Below are 20,476 nucleotides of genomic sequence, written 5' to 3' on the forward strand. Positions count from 1 at the left end.
TAAAGAGTCATATTTTGGGCAGACAAACGTTTCTAGGTTAGAACAGACCAGACTGACCACGACAAACCTCAGCAAGCCACCCACCAAAAGCAAGACAGCGAAACGCCTCGGTGCAAGACAACAAAACAGCGGGAGAGAAAAAGAGGCACAGAAAGACAGTGACTGACCAGGGTTTGCTGGTATCTCAGAGCTTTCCTTTGCGACGCATCGGCAGCCATCGACACGCTCGCACTGAGCCAAAAATAAACACACACAGTCTCACTCCTGTGTTACAGCATATGAAACACATACACTCACAGACTCTTACCCGTTTATTCAGTTACACACCACCCTGCTCAAAGAGCGAGATACACACGCTGTCTCACTCTTATGTTACAGTACCCGCAACACACACTTGCGGGAAAAATGCTGAGACATGTGATTCTTCAATTAGATACGTTGGAACACACCATCCACAAACTGTCAAAGTGTTGGCCTACCTGTAATACACTGCGCCAACAACACTTATGGAGGTGCAGAGAATGCAAACACATCACAAAACATGCAGATATTCACAATTTTCACAAAACACTACCATGGCATCCATAGTTTCTGTCCAATACTTGGTACTGGCAAATTTGGTATATTAGCAAGCTGGTAACACAAAGGTCAGGGTTTCTCAATCATTTTGAGCTATGAGTTTCCAGAACTTTTTCCATCCTCAAGTACGAGATAAGGATTTTAAATCATTTTATAGAGATTGCACTCAAAAAAAGCAATGGGATACTCCAGAGTTAAAAGATTTTCATTAAATTTTAATATTTGAATAATTAAAAGAATTCCAAGCTTTAAAATCTCTATTTTAGAACTGCTTTTTTTGTTTTAAGTGTTTTATGACTATGAAAAACTTGCAAAAGTATACCTTAAAATTCACCCATAAATGAAAATTTTGTGATTAATTACTCACCATCATGCCGTTCTAAACCTAAGACCTCCGATCTTCTTTGAAACACAAAACACAAATTATGATATTTTTGATGAAATCCGAGAGCTTTCTGACCAAGCATAGACAGCAATGCAACTACCACTTTCAAGGCCCAAAATTGTAGTAAGGACATCATTGAAATAGTCCCATAAAAAAATGCATGTGGTACTGCTGACGCAGGAGCTGCGTTCTGAAGTAGAACACGCGCTGTGCCTCGTTTACAAGCACAAAATTAAGGTTAAAACACTGATGTCACACGGGCTATTTTAACGATGTACTTACTTTCGGGAAAGGTCCTCGAGTCGGGATTCGAACACGGGACGCCCATAGCGCAAAGGCTCTGTATGTTTGTGCGTGGCCCACAAGGCTATCGGCGCCGACATAGATAGCATTTTTAATAAGTTAACCTTAGAGGCTGGGAGAAATAATAATATGGAAACGTACATGACTTTTCTGTAACTTAAGTTTGCAGGAATTTCAATTAGGTTAATTTTTCTTCCTTTCCAGGTCTAGAAATCACACCTTTGAGGAAAAAAAACAACAACTTTAAATGCACTTAATTGCACATTTTTGAAAAAGTTTGAAAAATTGTGTTGGCAGAAAAACACTGGTAACAAGTGGAGGTAAATGGATAAAATCCATGGGAAAAAAAGGGGAAAAAATATTTTTGTGCCTTTGAATGTCAGAATGGGAATGCAAATAATTTTCATAGAATACTGTCGTCAGAACTTTTTAAGCTAAACGCAGATGTTTAAATGGACAGACTATGGATAAAACGGGCTATGACTACTCTACTTTTAAAGCATAAATTTGATTTAAACAATTTGTCTACATAATATTAACATTTACACATTAACACAGATTATAGGAGACATATTGTATTACAGTTTCAGCATGAAATACTATTTAAACCTATAACATCTTACATATTCACACATTTACCTATCTCACAATTCTGACCTTTTCTTTTCTTTTTTAAGTTTATATCTCGTAATTCGGATTTTATAATTCTATTTAACTCAACAATACCAAGTTTGTCAATTCTGTGGAAAAAAAAAAAAAAAACAATCCAAAAAAAAAAAAAAAAAAAAAACCTCAAGTTTGGGATATAAACTCATGATTCTGAGCCATCAGAATTGAGATATAATCTCAGAATTGAGAGAATAAAGTCAGAATTTTTAAATATAAACTCAAATGTATTCTTTAATTCCATGGCTTCCACAGACCGCTACTTGAAAACTAACATTTTCTGCCACCAGATAAGCTCCGCCCACAAAAAAAACAAAAAAGAAAACACAGAAATATTAATATTAAAAAAAATATTGGAAACACTTCACAATAAGGTCCCAATTGTGAATGCTTTAACAATGAGCAACATATTTGTAACAGTACTTATTCATCTTTGTTAATGTTAGTTAATGGAAATACAATTGTAATAATAATATTAACTGATTTGATTGATCTTAATAATGCATTAGTGCACAAATAATGCACAAATATTTTTACAAATCAAATTCTAAGATTGCTTTCACCTAATAAAAGGACTGGAAAACCTAGAAATATTAACAGAATTATAGTTTTGCAACGTTAACAATAACTTGCATCTATGATATTTTAGAAGAAACTATGGTAAATCCTTGTTAGTGAAACCACATGAAACGTGTAATCCAAAGCCTAAAATAAGCACTGTTGTGATAGGAAATAATATACTTTTTTTTGAAAAGGGCAAGAAAAATCACTGTAAAAGTATACTGTAGTGAGTAAAAACTCAAAGCCTCAACCAGAGAGCTGGCAAAGAGAGTGACTGTAACAGATGAGCCCAAATGAGCGTACTTGTGTTTTGTGTTAAATAGATAATACAGGTCCAGATTTGCTTGTCTTTTCTTAGCTGCGGCACACGGCTAATCGCCGCCTCATCTCACATTAACGACATCCCCACTCTCAGCCGTTACTAGCGGCAACATGCCTCCCCATCTATCTGCGGGCCGAACCCCTCCCAGCTGGATTTCCGTTTTACTTCCACCTCTTCTTGTTTTTGTTCCTTCTGGCGAGCCTGGGTGTTTTTTGACAGGACACCACCCCCTCGGGGGCACCCTTGTAACATGATGAGTGAGTATGCGATTTGAATTTGGAAGGAGCTGGGGTGGGAGGTAGGGGGTTGGGGGGGGCAACGTGACCCAATACAACGGCGTCAATGCAGCAGCGAGGAAACTCAGATACCCCACACAGTCTTAAAATACAACACACTCTTTCTCTGATTTAACCGCTGCTCTGATTAACGGCCTGATGAATATGTAAACTCCCGGCCAACTCATAGCTTCTAGAGTCCGAAATGTTTACAGGCATTACCCTAGAGAGAGGTCCGGGTGAAGCATCCACTGATCTGATTTGCAAAACTTCACAGAGGATCCAACATGGCTTCAAGTGGATCTGAAATACATTGTGTATGTGGTCACAACAGGGGCCTGGCAATCGATTGGTCAGGATATATATAAAGAACGTCTTGGACAACTAAAAGTGTAAAAATAAATAAAGTGATTAAAGTAATCTATCACACGTTTATATACATACCATCTGGATCTTGCGGCGAAGGCTCAGATGAACAGGTCAGATGGGTAGGTGTTACGGGATCGGTACAATGACGGCCGTTCCTGCAGCCACGGCAGGACAGAGAAACCCGAGCACACGGATAAAAATGCATCACCACGGAAGCCGAGGACAACTCTGAAAAACAGGGAGAGGGAGTGAGAGACATCTAATACTAAACAACGCAATACAGAACATAACATCCAATGTGGCTATTATAACCCGCCAGACAATACACTCAAACTCAAATGCACAGCAACTGATGCATTTATCCAGGTAGAAAGAAACACACAACACAAGGGTCTTTGGAACAGTATTTCTTTATTACATGGCAGCTTTTGCATTACAAAAATACAAAAATGACACTTTCCCTATAGATTCTTTAAGCACCATTCATAGCTGGTTAGTACAGATGACAAAGGCAGTGAATAAACCATTTCATATCAAGTTTGCTAGGCACTCATCTGGCACAGTCAGGAGGAAAGGAACTAAACTGGATTATATCATATGTATATAAGTCCATTGTGGGTTTTAACACCTTCATAGGGGAACTTTTAAACATTGTTACCACAACTAGAACCTGTATGGTTCAGTGTCACAACGCTTTCACCATTACAACTCTGAACACACATTTAAAAGCAGGTGAACACAGCCTGAGAAATACACTGATTATCTATAAATACAGTCAGAGGAGTTAAAAATGAACTCATCTTTTTCATGTTAGGCTGGTTTTGGAGAAGATACATGTGCTGGTTTTCACTCAGCAGCATTAAAGAAACACTTGCAAACACAGTATAACTGTGGGTCCAAAATTAATACATTTTCCTAGTATATAAATTCTCTGTCTCTTACTTTAACTTGTTTTTCATTTAAAACAACTTATGACTGATGAAAATAGCTTCTAGTATTTCGACAAGCAGACAGTCATTTGTTTAAATGCTTTAATATTTTCTTCTAAATTATCATGGCACTTTTTTCATTATTAAAGTAATCTTTTATAAATTATTAATCTGCACCAGACCCTCTTTATTATACTCAGGATTTAAATGCTTGTGTAAAATGAACTTACACTGCTGTTCAAAAGTTGGGAATTAGTAAGATTGTTAATGTTAGATTTTTAATATTTTTTAAAGTTTCAAGGCTGCATTTATTTGATCAAAAATCCAGAAAAAAAGGTAATATTGTGAAATATAATTTTAATGTAAAATAACTGTTTTCTATGGGAATATATTTTAAAATGTATTCATTCCTGTGATGCAAAGCTGAATTTTTAGGATCATTACTCCAGTCTTCAGTGTCACATGATCCTTCAAAAATCATTCTACTATGCTTTTTTTTTTAAATAAATATGTTTGTTTTTTTTTTTGGTTTTTTTTGGGGGGGTTTTTTTCCATACATTTTGACAGCTGTGCTGCTTAATATTTTTTTGGAATCTGTGATACATTTTTTCAGGATTCATTGATGAATAAAAAGAACTGCAATCATTTAAAATAGAAATCTTTTGTAACAATATAAACTACAGTTTAAAAAATTGGGGTCAGTACATTTTATTCTTTCTTTTTTTTGAAACAAATTACACTTTAATACAGCAAGGGTGTGTTAAATTAATAAAAAGTGATAGCAGACTTCTACTGTCAGAAAAGATTTCGATTTTGAAAAAATGCTGTTCTTTTAAAATTTGTATTCATTTAAGAATCCTGAAAATTCAATATATATATATCAATGTTTGAAACTGTTGTTCTGCTTATAAGCAGAACAACATATATATATAAGCAGAACAAAAGTTTCAAACATTGATAATATTAATAAATAAGCATATCAGAGTGATTTCTGAAGGATCATGTGACACTGAAGACTGGCGTAATGATGCTGAAAATGCAGCTTCGTATCACAGGAATAAATAATATTTTAAAGTATATTAAAATAGAAAAAAAAATTATCTTAAATTGCAATAATATTTCAAAATATTTCTGTATTTTTCCACATTTTTGACCAAAAAAATGCAGCCTTGATGAGCCTAAGAGACCTGTTTATTAAAAAAAAAAAAAAAAAAAAAAAAAATCTTACTGATCCTAAACTTTTGAATGTGAGTGTGTATGCCCACGTTATTCTGCCAGTTTAAAGAAGCTTATTAGTTAAAATACCTATATAAAACCCAAGAAAGCAACAGTTGCTAGAAAGCAACACCAGTATGAACAGTGTAAATCTACATCAAACATTTTGCCTGCTAAAACAGTAAAAATAAAATCATGGTAACCTATGCTAAAGGTGATGAGTGTGAAATGTGAGTGTGAAAGAGGGTTTGAGAGGGATGCCATGGCAGTGTCAAAAGATCAAAGGTTGTAACCATTAACCTAAAGGTCATGCCTACCAGATCAGGAAGACACATACACCGATGGAAAACAGCACACTCAAATTTACACTCTACATTCCCAGGAGGAATAATGTTGTGTGTGCAGAACAGGAAGACTGTGTCTAAACCCTGGAACCTCTAAAGGACAACAAGGTGAGCTGATAAAGTGCAAAAGCCCTTTACTGCCACCTGCAGGCTTTTTGTTTTAAGACAGCTTAATTTCAGTCTCCATAATGTGCATTCGTTGGCACACAGAATGTCTGAAGTGAAAACTAACGTGCAAGATTAAGAGAAATACGCATATGTACAGGCATAATTACAAACCATTTTAGAAGTATATATACATTTCATTTTGACAATACTTTGTTTGAAAAACGAGCGGAAACACCATGTGGAATGCAACTGGAATCTGGAAGTTTTGGAATTGGACAATTATCCACAGAATGATTTAGTGACATGCATCTTAGTTACCTATTATATACCAACCATAAATTCGAAACAGTTTAACCTTAACTCTGAGACAGGAAGCCCTATCAGAGTTCAAAAAAGCTGCCATGGTGCATACAGGATAACTGGAGAAAATTAACAGATGTCATGCCACAGTACTTACAGAAAACAGTTGTACTGATGTTGATACAATGCATGTAAAGCTGCACTGAGGAAACCTATGAGATAGTAAGAGCAGATCTGTTCTGCTCCAATCTATTGAGTGAAATTGTACGGAGGAGTTTTGTATGGTACTGGCACAATGTTAGTATGCACTTCTATGCATACAACCATGTATGTGTGACAGATCCAGAGGGTATGTCAATAAGCTGCTCTGAATGTACCAACAAGTTTACGGTTTGGCTATAAAAAGGCTCCACAATTACAAAACATGAATTACTGAGGAAAAAAAACTATACAAAGAAAATTGAAAACAAATAACAAAAATAAATCTGATAAAACAAAACACTAATAAAATGTTGGCTTTGGTTAAAAAAGGGTAATTCTGTGGCAACTTTTGTACAGCTGTTGAATTAAAAAAAAAATTGGAATATAAAAAAATATATTTAATTTTCCGGCTTATTTTTAACACAAATCTCTCCCTATAAAACTGGATTTTTTCACATATACTCACAAATGACGTCTTTACTCTTTCCTTAGCAATTTCATTGGTTAAAATAACCGCAAAAAAGGCAAAAAAAACCCTCTGATCTAAAAACTGATCTATCATGGCAAATCCATTGTAAATAATGCACACATGCATCCAAATCAGCCTGTCATTGTGCAGAGGAATGTGAAACAGATGACACATGGAATGGGTGTAAGTAGATTTACATGACTCCGTGCGTTGTGTGCCGAGCGCACAGCAGGTGATGGATGTACACACGTGCGCTGAGCTCCCGCTACTGCATCAGTTCTGAGGGCAGTGTGTTCTGCGTGTGCTTCGTGCCTGGGGAGTGTGCGCGTGTGTCTAGTTGTTGGGGTAGTACTTAGGGAAGAGGTAGAGGTCTTTACAGAGGGAACTGGTAAACTCTGACATCTCTTTACAGCGATGATGGGCTGAACCAGGTGCGTATCCCTCTCTGCTTTTAATTCGACCATTCACCTACAGAGAACAGCAGAGAGAGCAAAATACATTTTAATCAACTTATTCTTAAGAAGGAAGTAAGCTTATGGGCGAGACTTCTGTTTCATTATCCGCTATAGGGAAATAAGAAGAATAACAACGTGCAGTAAATTGTAAAACTGCACTACAAACCAGTGTGTTCATAATTAAGATAAAACATTAAAATAAGATAGTAAGACACACCAATTTGCAATATCAAGCCACAAAACGAACTGTTTTGTACAGCTAAAAATAGCTGAACGGGTATGAGACCTGAAGCCAGACCCATAAAACTTACAAATGACCGTTCACACTCTTACAGTAAAAATAAGGTTGATAAAGCTTACTTTATCATATTTTATATGAAAATTATTTTTATTATATTAGAAACAATGATATTTTAGGCCTCTAAACTATCAACGTGTTAAAACCTTGCTGAAAACACGGTTACACATACCCTCCTACATGCCTTCTGTAATCTGATTGATATTTTATACTGTTTTTTTAGCCATTGAAAGGACTTCTAGAAAAAAATCCTTAGCATTGAGCCCTGGAGTACCATTTTTAATACTTCAGGCTTTTGTGGCTCATGTAGTATAATATTGGAGAATATGAAACTCAAATACCTCAGTGTTTTTCAGATGGCCAAAATGAGCAAAAATATGCAAATTGCAGCTGCTAATAAAAAAAGGGAGAACATGAGTAGTCCTGTCGCGATTATTAAATAACAGTCTGATCTGATAAAATAAAGCTTTCTGCAATCTCATTCTTGAACAGGAGCACTTTAAAAAATGAACCGAAACTCAGCGAATATATTTATCATGTCTGTGAGGAATGTATGTACTATATATAAATAGATAGCCGTAAATTATTGCCTAACGAAATAAAACAAGTCGAAAACAACAACAACTCTTTCATTACGTAATCCACAAAGATGCATTTCTTTCTAAAGGCGCATCCAAAGAGGAGACTGCGAATCAGGATCTTTGCGACACTGACTCAGAATACACTTGTTTATGGGGATGTGACGAGATCTTGTGGCACGAGATCTCACGAGATACGTAGAACCGGTCGGTTCTCGCGAGATCTCATGACAATTTCCTCGCAAAACACTTTGCAGTGTTTACATTACACCTGCACGATTAATCCTTAAAATATAGAGTTATTGAGAACTCCCACGTGATCTTATTCCTGAATGACAATGATTTAGCTATGTCTATTAGGAGTGTTTCACATAGCGAGTGTCAGTGGAGCGCGAATAGCACGTTTTGTTGCTACCCATGTTAATGAATCAAAGGGTCGGGGTAAATATGAATGCAGAAAAAGCAACACTATCAGTCTTTTCAACCACATTATAATCATTACTTCTGTGTTACAGACATTTAAATAATAGAAGTACTGGGATAAAAGTTTATAGTTTGGGTATAAACACTTATTGTGAACAGTAGCAATTTGTATGTATTGTAACGCTTATCCTCTTCTGCCAGGAGGTGCCGACAACTGCCCGTTTTAAAAAAGTATGTCACTGAATCACTCGTTCAGGAGATTTCAATAGTCAAACAAATCTTAATGAAGTGAGACACTGACTCCTTCACTGAACGTTTTTTTTTTTATTATTATTATTTTGTTAAGTTAATTTAATAAAGTTCAAAATGCACCTACATTTGTTTGCATTTTGTCTTTTTCAGTTGAATAAAAGACTATTTTCGCTACATATTTCATCATTGAGGATTTCTTAAGAAAAGTTTAAAAAACTCATCTCGTTCTCGTGAACCCAGTCTCATGTCTCGTCTCGTCTCACGGGATAAGTGTCTCGTCACACCCCTACTAGTTTAATAATAAATAATTCAAATATCTCCTTACTATTTCCCCCCGACACATTCATTTGTTATTACTTTTGCCGGTGGCAAAAGTAACGAACGTGGCCTCTTCCAGCTGTGCTGAAGGCACTGCTGCTGGCTGAGACACTTAACGCCGACAGAGTTTTGAAAGTGAAAGCGAAAGTGAAGTCTCGTGTTGTTTTCACCAGCGCTGCAATTTTTCTCATCACCATAATTGATGGATGTCTAAATGCAGGGCTTTTCACTGCATAGCATTTCTGTAAAGGCGGTTATTACCTGTATTTTTTGGAAGGTAATGCGGTGTCGAATGCGGTTCTCACTCACGTATTTTACTCAATTATGTGTGAACAGAATGCTATTAATGAGTAAAAGGTGAACTGACAACCGAAGCGTTGTAGCTGCTGTGTGTATGTAGCCAGAACGGTCGCAGAGAGGGCAGAATAGACGCAATAACAAAAAATACTGTACGGGCACAGCAAATTCACACAGAAAAATCTAAATATTGGTGTGGGGGTTTATATGAATGGGTTTCTAAAGATAACTCTGGTTTTCAGAAACTTATGTTATTTTATCCCTAATCACAATCCTTTTTAACAATTGATTGAACAAAATGCATAAAAAAAAAAAAGTATATCAAAGCCATAAAACAGAAAATTAATTTCCATAATCATCATAATCATCAATGCCCTAAACCAGACAATTAATTGACATAATTATTTCTTAGACAATTAATCGTCAGCCAAATTTCATAATTGTGACAGCCCTAAACATGAAATGGGACAAAGTTCAGGCAGAGCAAGACAAGACTAGCGTTTGACATTAAAAAGTATATAAATCGTATTATTTTTATGAAAAGAAGTGATCATTTTGCTAGATAAGACCCTTCTTCCTCAGCTAGTATCATTTACATTTACATTTACGCATTTGGGATCGTTTAAAGCCGCATTTAAACTGCATTTTGGAAGTTCAAACTCCGGAAGTCCACTATATGGAGAAAAATGCTGAAATATTTTCCTCAAAAAACAATTTCTTCATGACTGAAGAAAGAAAGACATGAACATCTTGGATGACAAGGGGGTAAGTACATTATGTGTACATTTTTGTTTTGAAAGTGGACTTCTCCTTTAACAAAATTCACAGTTTTAGATTTTATAAACTGTAATGTACTGTAATGTCAAAAAAAATAATTTTTCTATTATTTACTAATATCCGACGGATATCAACTGAATTAAATATCAATGTGTCAGGTGCAAAAAATAAAATGCTAACATTGTTTGTAAACCATAATGGCCATAAATCAGTGTATTCGAAAAAAGACAGTTGACTTAAATGTTTTACCTGCACAAGTATGTCTGCCATGTGTGTGTCGTTGGCTCTCTGTCTGATAGAGCTGTTCAGTTCCTGAATGAACCAGGACCCTTTTTTGGTGTTTCTCATTGCAGCAGTGCCTGAGACACAAAACAAGCACAAACCACAGTACATCAGCAATCTGCACGGCCTTTGACATATGACATGATAGAGAATGGTAAGAGAATCAGATGAAGATACAACAACGTGTACACACTGAAACCTTTGAGGGTGGCAAAGCCGCAAATCATGTCGGATCTCTGAGGGAGTTTGACCCTTAGTCTCTCCCTGTCTTTCTCCTCTCTCTCTTTGTCGTCTCTCTCCCCCTCTCTGCCAGCATCCCTCTGTTCACAGCCTGGAGATTGAGTCCGTTCCTGACCATCCAACTGGTCCACGCCGTTGTCCATCTCCTCTGAAACAGAATGAAATGTTTGTTTGTTTGCTTGTTTGTTAGTGATTTAACATTATGCTAGCTTCTGCGGCTATTTTATATTTCATTGTCAATTTAAAATACAATAATGGTATAAAAAAAGCTTTAAAACCCTTTTTTTTTAAAAAAAAAAAAAAAAAGACTATTAAAAACTTATTTAAACGCTTGAGCTAAATAAAACACATTCTTCAGTAAATCAAAACAAGCACATTTCCATACAATATGCTTTAGAGATTCGATTTTGGCATGAGGCACACAATGGTGCATCTTTACCTCATATTAACATCTGAAACAATCAATTAATTGGCAGATATTTGTCATTTTTCACTTTCAAAGAATTCAATGAATGTGTCTAAATACATACTTAATATTTTATAAAATACATTACCAGTCAAAACTATTAACAAACAAAAGAAAAGTTTGGAAAGATATTCGTATATTGGACCAGTTTCTATTTGTATACAAAACTAATTTCTAACTCTGGAGTCTTTCAATTAAATTATTATTATTATTATTTTATTTTATTTTTTTTTTTTTTTTAAAAAAAGGAGAAATGAGGAGGAAAGGAGAAAGTCAGTCAGTTTCGTTTTAATTTTAGTTTAGGTTTTAGTAATTTTGTTATGTGCTTTTGGCATTTTATAACTGTTACTTTACTTACCTTAAACTTTTTAAAATTTCAGTTCTAATTTAAGTAATTTCATCACATCAACTTAAACTTACTTTACTTCAGTTAGTTATCAAGCTAAAAATCTTAAGAGGAATGTTAAGTATAACTTTTTCCACCTAATATTTACACTTTCTATTGTACTATTTATTTCTGCTTTATTTTAATTAACAAAAACATTCATTTTAATAGGCAGTCACATGTTTGACCGGTAGTGTATGTTTCAAAATATATAAGAAAAAAAATGACTATTTTAATCACCAGTAACTCACCTCCTCGACAAGCTTGAATAAAGAACATCTTTGGCTTATTCTGGAGCAGAGGGCAGCGGGCGTTATCAAAAACCTCAAACACCCAGTCCAACTGAGAGACAGAGAGAGACACTTGAAACACTGATATATAAAGAGATAAAAACTTGCAATTCTAAATTTCTTCTCGCAAATGTGAGTTTGTATCTCGCAATACTGACTTTTTTTCCAAAGAATTGTGAGATACAAACTCAATTGCAAGTTATAAAGAGAGAGAGAAAGAGAGAGAGAGAGAGAGAGAGAGAGAGAGAGAGAGGGAGGTCGGAGATCACATTGTGCTGCGAAAATACATAAACTTGTCACCACTTCCCCACGATTTTTATTAAGATCGCTACATTATATTCCTCAGCAATAAGGTGGTAAAAATCTTATCTAATTTTTAAATTAATTAGTTGTAGGGAGAGACGTATGCACACACAACCGTCATCTCTCCCTTTCTCTCTCTCGCTCAATAATTGTCTGAAATAAATGCTATAATTAATTCAAATAAATGTGACCTTACAGCACTATTTCATCTTTGTCTGATTTGAAGCAGGCGGAATGCAAGAGTTAACGAAAACGGACCTGGCGAAATACACATTCGGTCAAGTATTGCACTGCAAAGAACAATACTAGTTTTAACTTTTCTAGAACTTGGCAATTGACCATGGTATAAGCAGGATAATCAACAGCTTGCCGTGCATTAAAGGATTTTGCACTTCTGCTTCACTTCGGGCAGTTCTTTGCCCCCGCGTCCTGCATTTAAAATCCTTTAATGCACAGCAAACCGTTGATTATCCCTTACTTAATTAATCAATTTTGCTGAAAAATTAAGTTGCACACACATTTAAACTGCACATAACATTTTTTATGTCTGTTAATAACAGAGTAAGGTTTCTACTCCAATTTGCCATTGAAATATAAACATTTAAATGGTGTCTGTAACGAAAACTTTTCCTTACAGATTTATTAAAACAAAAAAGAGGTTAAATAAAAACACAATAACTATGTAATAGGGCTGTCAACGATTAATCGCGATTAATCGCATACAAAATAAAAGTTTAAGTTTGCCTAATATATGTGTGTATAATGTGTATAATTATTATGTATATATAAATACAAACACATTCATGTATATATTTAAGAAATATTTACAAGCATATGTATTTATTATAATTTTTATATAATTTATATAATATATAAATAAAATCATTTCGTATATTAATAACATATTTCTCATATATATATACACATTAATTTGTGTGTATTTATATATACATAATAATTGCACACAGTATACACACATATATTAGGCAAACTTAAACTTTTATTTTGTATGCGATTAATCGCGATTAATCGTTGACAGCCCTACTATGTAACATATTACATATTTTTCACAAAATGCTCTTCTCTAGAGTTATATCCAATTTATGGACATCAAATGTTTTACTAAGTAAATGTAACACTTCGTGAAATATTGTTTATAGGCTATTTGACGCCCTTCAACGTGCGGAACACGGACTGAGCAATTATGAGATACATGATACTATATGATACATTTCAATAAGTTGGACTGTTTCTTTTAACATACAGTGTGATGTTTATTCTTGTTTATTTTGTGCTATGACTAATAGTAAATGTTATAAATAGTAAAAGATGATGGGTTACAACCATCAATCACACTACATTAGAGAGTCAAAACCACATTTGTTTGTATTTCATGATCTAACTGAACTGAATTGAAATTAAATGAATTTCAATAATAATTTAAAATATGAGACTGTTTCATATTAGAAGTAACAAAGTGCAAAACATATTGTGATTATCGGATGGTAGGTGAGCTAGAAATTACGTTTAGTGAAGTTCATGCATCAAAAGAAAACAGCATAGACTAAAAGCTTAATCTAGAGATTTAAGAATTCACATTAGTATTGATTTAAAAAAAAGGGGGGGATCAATATTGTTATTTTAACACTAGTAACTGACCTTTTTACCTGCTGTAGTTCATGCACATTGTGTACACAAAATACATGAACATGCAACATCCGTAAAACGGCAATTAAATGCAAGCGTTTTGGCAAATGATTTTGGCCTTCCCAATATTCTCAGGTACAAAAATTTGAGTGCATCGCTAAGAATTAGCAATTAAAATCAAACACACCTCCAGCAGCTGTCCATCAGTGCCGTAGACAGATCCCTCAACTCCATGTGACAGTAAACACACAACAGTACAGTCATACTCTGCATGCTCCTGTCGCTGGGCAAACTCTTCTAGGCACCTGCGCATTGCCTGAAAAACAAATCAAAAACTTAATAAATAGCTTTGCAAAGCAGTTTGACTCAGCAGCGTGTCTAACTCACCTCTGCCGTTAGGTCTTTGTGCAGGCTGACTGTGAAATCCAGCTCCATAAAAAGTCTCCTCAGCGTCTCCTCATCCACCTCCCCCCCCCTCCGGACGTCTAAATCAGTGTTAGCTGAGTCAAACCTCACATTACTTAGTACCAGGGCCAGTCCTCGCGGGCAGGAGCGCATCGGGTAAGCCTTTAAAGACATTTGCATAGAAGTTACACACTGTGCTAACACAGCGTAAAATATATGCAAATAAAATGAGTGGGTGTGAGTGTGCAATGGAGTAGAGTTTGTGTCCTTGTACCTGTGATCTATGGGACTGGTAAAACTCCGGTGTGCAGGGAAGAACAGCTGTGGTCACAGGAGAGTCAGCATCCAAACACATTTCCATGGACTCTAAAACACACACACAAAAATTAAATATTAGGCTCATCTCACATAACAATTTTTCTTTATTTCAGGGCTCTACACTTTTCTTTTTAGGAGCACTTGTGCTTCTAACTTAAAAAATTTAGGAGAACAGTCAAAATTTAAGGAGCACCTTCTAATCAATGATAAAAAAACATATATATTTAAAAATTAGCCTTTCACATTACGAGGTGATATCTGACTCAAAGTGATTTACATGGGAATTTTGTTTTTGTGGGTAGCAAGCAACTTTATTAAAAGTATGTCTATTATCTTTTATGTCAATTTTTTTAAAACATATATTTTCAAAGTTTTTTTAAATTTCTAATTAAAACAACAGAATAAGAACAAGTAGAATAAAAATAAGTTACCAATCAAATGAAATCAGTATTAACAAAATTAATTTGTACTACAGAGGTGGCACAGAAGAACACAAAAGTGGCTTGTAGGTGGATTTTCATATGTTTAATGAGCTATGAGTCCAATCAAATTCATAAATTCATGTTGAGATTAATGTTTTAAATTTACAATTTTGAATATAGAAATATTAAATGATTTAAATAACAAAAAAGATACTATAAAAATGAAACTAAAACTGCCAGTAGGTGGCGGCAAGTCACAGATTTAATTACTGAATCATTCATTCATGTGATTCATTCCAACGGCTGATTCATTCAGGAATAAAGCAAGTGACTGTCTTTACAAAATGGGAAATTGAACCATTGACTCACTAGATTCATTTAAAAACGTACGTTCATTAACAAAACACTGCTGTGTTTGAATGTTGTGCAGTGGCTCAGTTGTGACTTGTTTCAAACTATTTTTGACAACAAAATAAAGCAAAATCAGGCAATAGTGTTATAGTCAGACAATGTAAGTCACTTAAAGGAGAAGTCCACTTCCAAAACAAAGATTCACATATAATTTGAGTTTAAAAATATTTAAATTGTATTTTTTTTTTAATGAAAATAACCAATCGTTTCACTAGATAAGACCCATCTTCCTCCGCTGGGATTGTTTACAACTGCATTTGGGATTGATTGAAGCTGCATTTAAACTGCATTTTGGAAGTTTAAAATCGGGGCACCATATCAGTTCAATATATGGAGAAAAATGCTGAAATGTTTTCCTCAAAAAACAATTTCTTTACAACTAAAGAAAGACAAGAACATCTTGGATGATAAGGGGGTGAGTACATTATATGTGAATCTTTGTTTTGGAAGTGAACTTCTTTAATAGTAACTTTTTGTTTATTGAACTGTTGTATTAAATCAATATCACATTTACAAACTCCGTCAATAATCATTAAAAGCTGTGACTCATCTTAGTTCATTGCGATCTCACAAAGTTCCACTATAATCAATAAAGCTCTCTACACTGCACAATGAATCTTTTATTTACACTTTTTACACTTTATGAAAAGATTTGTGAAATATGTCCGTGATACCTTACTCAATGTTGCAAAAACACGTAGAAACTTTTGAAGCTCCCCTCAGCGCAAACACAAATATGCTGATCGGGTCAGTTGCACTGGTGCGCCTAAATATTTTTTCATATTCGCACACAGTAGTTTTCACTCAAATGGTCACACTGTGGAGCCCTGTATGTATTGTACTTCAATTTGACTGGCCAAAAGCACTAAAATGTTATAACAAAGTTACATAGTGCTGTTATTACTAACTAAAACTATGACTAGTTTATTTTTTGAAGCACTCACCATGAGTCCGGGCTCTTTTCGCAGGTATAACACATTCCTGAGTTGGAAGAGACAGCGAAGGCTCTGAAAAGCTTTTCTGTACAGATAAAAAAACAACACAAAAATCACTCTTCTACAACTTTATGTGAGAATATACACCACACTGACAGTTACAGTCAGTTCATTACCCACTATTCCAAAGGAAAGGAGAGTTTAACTTGTCTTTAAGTTTTTTGTTTTGCTTTGTTTTTTGAAAGAATTAGTGCAGTTTGGGTGTGGTAAACTAGTGCATTATATTGACGTCGCTGCATTGTAACTTCCCCTTTAGTCCTACTCTCTCTCCCCCTCTCTTTTATTCCACTGACCCAGCTTTGACTTCAGTGGTTGGCGTGACTTCTATACGTCTCTATGGTCATAAGACTGATCCCACAACTCTTCCTGCCACTTAGTGTCTGGAGAAAATGTTGTATTTTGCATGAGAAAATTCTTAATATAGTTGATAGTATATAGTATTTAGGAAAACAATATAAGACTTTAAGTGTAAAAAAAAACAAATACACTTTATTCTCCTTCCATTAAGTGCAGTACATCAAGTAAACTGCTTCATGAGACAATGATTAAAAATAACGATTCATTTTTTTCAATGTATACTGCACATCTGTTAACACTACCTCCCTCGTTGTCATCAGCTGTGCTGTCATTGCTTAAGACTTTTCCGGTCCCTCACTGCATGATCACTGCGAGCATTATGTTCTTACAGAAACCTGTCAAGTCAGTCTAACTGGGTGTGATTCTTAGTGAAGGCACCAACTCACGTCTTTCTCTGTGAAGTCCATGAGCAGCCTGCTGAGGTGCTGTTGCTCTGTCGCCATAAGAGCAGCACAGAAACTGCTAAAAGCTCGAGGGCCACGTTTAGGCAAAAGAAGCAACAACTGACGACTCTTGCCCTGGGATGTTGGTTTAGCCTGAAAGTATTCAAATTTTCCCATGGTTAAAAACAACCAAAGCAATATTTACGAGGCTTCACACACTTATTATGACTGTATTTTTTAATTTAAAGAACAAAATTAATTTTTATTCTGTCAATAATCTGAAAAAGGGCATTCAATATACATTCCATTTGAAATTTCAGTTAAACAACATTTTCTACTTAAAATGTGTTTTTTGGACATAGATTACATGTAGACTTCGTCTAGATCTAGTATATAATTAATGGTTAGCTAACACACATACCATAATGGTTTCTGCCATGTTTTCAGTAAGGATTCCATCTTGTTGGAGATGCTGGATCAGCAGATCATCCACCACTAAGTCCTGCATAATTGTGACAGAGTTCTTCCTGAGCGCTAGTCTCTCCCATTCTTTCATTCCACAATCTCCCAGCATGATGAACCTCTGAGTTTTAAAAGGGAAAGAAATGACAGACATATCAGCTATAAAACACAACAATTGTAACAAACCGTTATCAATCAAAAACGATAACAGCCAAAATAACTACAACTATTATTAAAATTTTAAACGACATACATACACAGGAAAAATGTATAGAATTTAATAAAATAACTTAAAAAAATTATAAGTGGCAAACGAAATTATAATTTACTATTATATAATAATTACACTACCAGTAAAGTATTTTGTATCGTTTCGTAAAGGTTTTTTAGATTTTAAATATTTTTTTAGATTTTAAAAGTGTCTTCTGCTCACCAAGCCTGCATTTATTTGATCCAAAGAAATCTTAAAATATTTTTACTATTTAAAGTAACTGCTTTCTACTTGCATATTATATGTATATATATATATATATATATATATATATATATATATATATATATATAAATACATTTTCAGCATGATTACTCCAGTCTTCAGTGTCACATGATCCTTCAGAAATCATTCTAATATGCTGATTTGCTGTTTAAGAAACATTTTTTAATTATTATTATTATTATCAATATTTAAAACAGTTTATTTCAGGATTCTTTAATCAACAGAAATATTAAAAGATCAGTAACATCATACCATTCAAATGGATACTTTTATTTAGTGAGGATGCTTTAAATTGAAAAGTGATGGTAAAGTCATTTATCAAAATGTTTTACAAAAGATTTTTATTTGGAATAAATGCTGTACTTCTGAACTTTCTATTCATCAAAGAAACCTGAAAAAAATCTACTCAGCTGTTTTCAACCTCATAAATGTAAATCAGCATACTAAAATAATTTCTGAAGGATCATGTGACTGGAGTAATGATGCTAAAAATTCTGCTTTGAAATCACAGGAATAAGTTACATTTTAAAATATATTCAAATAGAAAACAGTTATTTTAAATAGTAAATTATTTCAAAATATTACTGTTTTTGCTGTACTTTTGATCAAACAATCGCAGGCTTGGAGAACAGAAGATACTTCTTTAGAAAACATTAAAAATCTTACTGTTCAAAAACTTTTGACTGGTAGTGTACATAGAAACTTATACATATGTACACACACACATATATATATATTAGTTTATGAAATAGAATGCATTACGGTTTTCGTATTATTTTGAAAACGACCTTATAGTCTACGCCCATGAAATCAAAACTTTTACCATAATCACACTAACAAAGACAGGTAAGGAGGGTCAAGTGATCTGCATGCCTCCACACAGTGTCCTGTTAAGTGTCAACAAGTTATAAAGCCAACAAGGTTCACTTTACCTGTTGTGTTTCAGTCCTTGTTGTGTGAAGATGAGACTATGATGATGATGTATGAAGGTTGCTGTGGATTTGATGTCCAAAATGATGAAAGCCAGCTCGCGCTGCAGACTAGCTTAGCATGCTAATCAAAACAAAAATAAACACAGCTGTCAGTATAAAACACTACTGACACCAACTGTAGCCTAAAAGCAGGCCAGCTGCTAAACTCCAGCTCAAATCGTTTTTTTATCCTTTTCTATGCTGTTTATCAAGCGACCGATAAAAATAAACTGCATTAACAACGAGCTGCACAATACTATTAGCTGTCAGGTGCTAGCGCTTCATGCGAGCATTGTTGTTGTCGACGCAAAATTGATCCTTTTAAAATTCATTTTCTTTTTCGTCTTCGTTTTCGAGTCAACACGCGGACCAACAGGATTTGTGCCGAGAAATGTATCTTTTTAAAATAACTGACAGTACTGTGATTCCCTCTGTACAAACTTCCGCGGGTGATGATGGAGCTCGGCAGCCAATAGGCATTATGTATGAAAATGATTGACGTGAGGAGCAGCCTATCGCAGCCCTGACCGCCCACGAAAGGGCGGGTGTCTATGTTTTATCCACTTATTTGAAATGTGAAACTTGTGTAATACCGAACAGTAACAGACATCATTGTTAGAAACAGTTCATTTAGTGGTTCGATGATTTAAAATTATCATTAAATATCAGCACAAGATCATTTCTGTTAATATTCTGGAGGGGAAAGAGGGAGGCAGAGCTCAACTGAAGACTGTTAGATGATTTAGATGAGCCAGAAGACATTTTTAATAAACAAAACACACACACATTAGATTTTGCACTGGCTACCAATAACTGCACACATTAAATTAAATGCATTGATGTTTGCTTACAAAAACAACCATTCACCTAAATGCACTACTTCAGACTTCTGCAAGCGCATTAAAGTGCCATTCACAGACTTTCACCTTAACTGTTCCATGCAAGTGGAATGACCTGTCCAAAATAAATAAATAAATAAACAACAATAACTTGACCTTCTAACACTAGTGTTTTCTATTCTTTTTCTATTGTTTTTATTCACTATTAAAAAATGGCAAAAAGGGTTGCGCAACCGTTTAAATACATGTTATACGTGCCATCTAGTGGTTATACTGTGATATTACGTTTGTTTTTATTTATTTACTTCAGCCAAATAACAATAATCTGCCTATTTGTAACTTACATTTACTGTAGTAATTGAAAAATAGCATAGTTTTAT

At 34.6% G+C, this 20,476-nt stretch overlaps 2 protein-coding genes across 5 annotated transcripts in view; both read right to left on the bottom strand.

Moving 5' to 3' along the window:
- The window catches only part of clcn1b (chloride channel, voltage-sensitive 1b), a 45,688-nt gene extending 42,012 nt beyond the window's left edge, over window positions 1–3,676 (bottom strand). For 2 of the 3 annotated variants that reach the window (XM_051131770.1, XM_051131771.1), the window contains exons 1-2: window positions 3,536–3,676; window positions 3,314–3,394 (exon numbers count right to left, since the gene is read on the bottom strand). In XM_051131770.1, the coding sequence (XP_050987727.1) occupies window positions 3,314–3,394; window positions 3,536–3,538 (84 nt within the window). In that variant the 5' untranslated portion in view covers window positions 3,539–3,676. Of the gene's footprint in view, window positions 1–167; window positions 261–3,313; window positions 3,395–3,535 lie in introns of those variants that run through there. The other variant, XM_051131773.1, reaches the window with a different exon arrangement.
- Window positions 3,677–5,587: 1,911 nt separating this feature from the next.
- On the bottom strand, window positions 5,588–19,719 carry casp2 (caspase 2, apoptosis-related cysteine peptidase). Of its 2 annotated transcripts, none has more exons than XM_051132054.1 (11): window positions 19,219–19,719; window positions 17,750–17,911; window positions 17,332–17,481; window positions 16,538–16,613; window positions 14,717–14,808; window positions 14,425–14,604; window positions 14,225–14,353; window positions 12,049–12,139; window positions 10,906–11,094; window positions 10,674–10,783; window positions 5,588–7,494 (listed from the first exon to the last, which is right to left on the bottom strand). In XM_051132054.1, exons 2-11 carry the CDS (start codon window positions 17,900–17,902, stop codon window positions 7,360–7,362), a joined length of 1,305 nt encoding a protein of 434 aa, XP_050988011.1. In that variant the 5' UTR covers window positions 17,903–17,911; window positions 19,219–19,719; the 3' UTR covers window positions 5,588–7,359. The 2 variants fall into 2 exon arrangements, with proteins under 2 accessions (XP_050988011.1, XP_050988010.1); XM_051132053.1 differs by having other exon boundaries at window positions 10,900–11,094.
- Window positions 19,720–20,476: the final 757 nt, after the last annotated feature.

This window comes from Labeo rohita, chromosome 16 (genome assembly GCF_022985175.1).
Source record: "Labeo rohita strain BAU-BD-2019 chromosome 16, IGBB_LRoh.1.0, whole genome shotgun sequence".
Taxonomy (NCBI): Eukaryota; Metazoa; Chordata; class Actinopteri; order Cypriniformes; family Cyprinidae; genus Labeo; species Labeo rohita.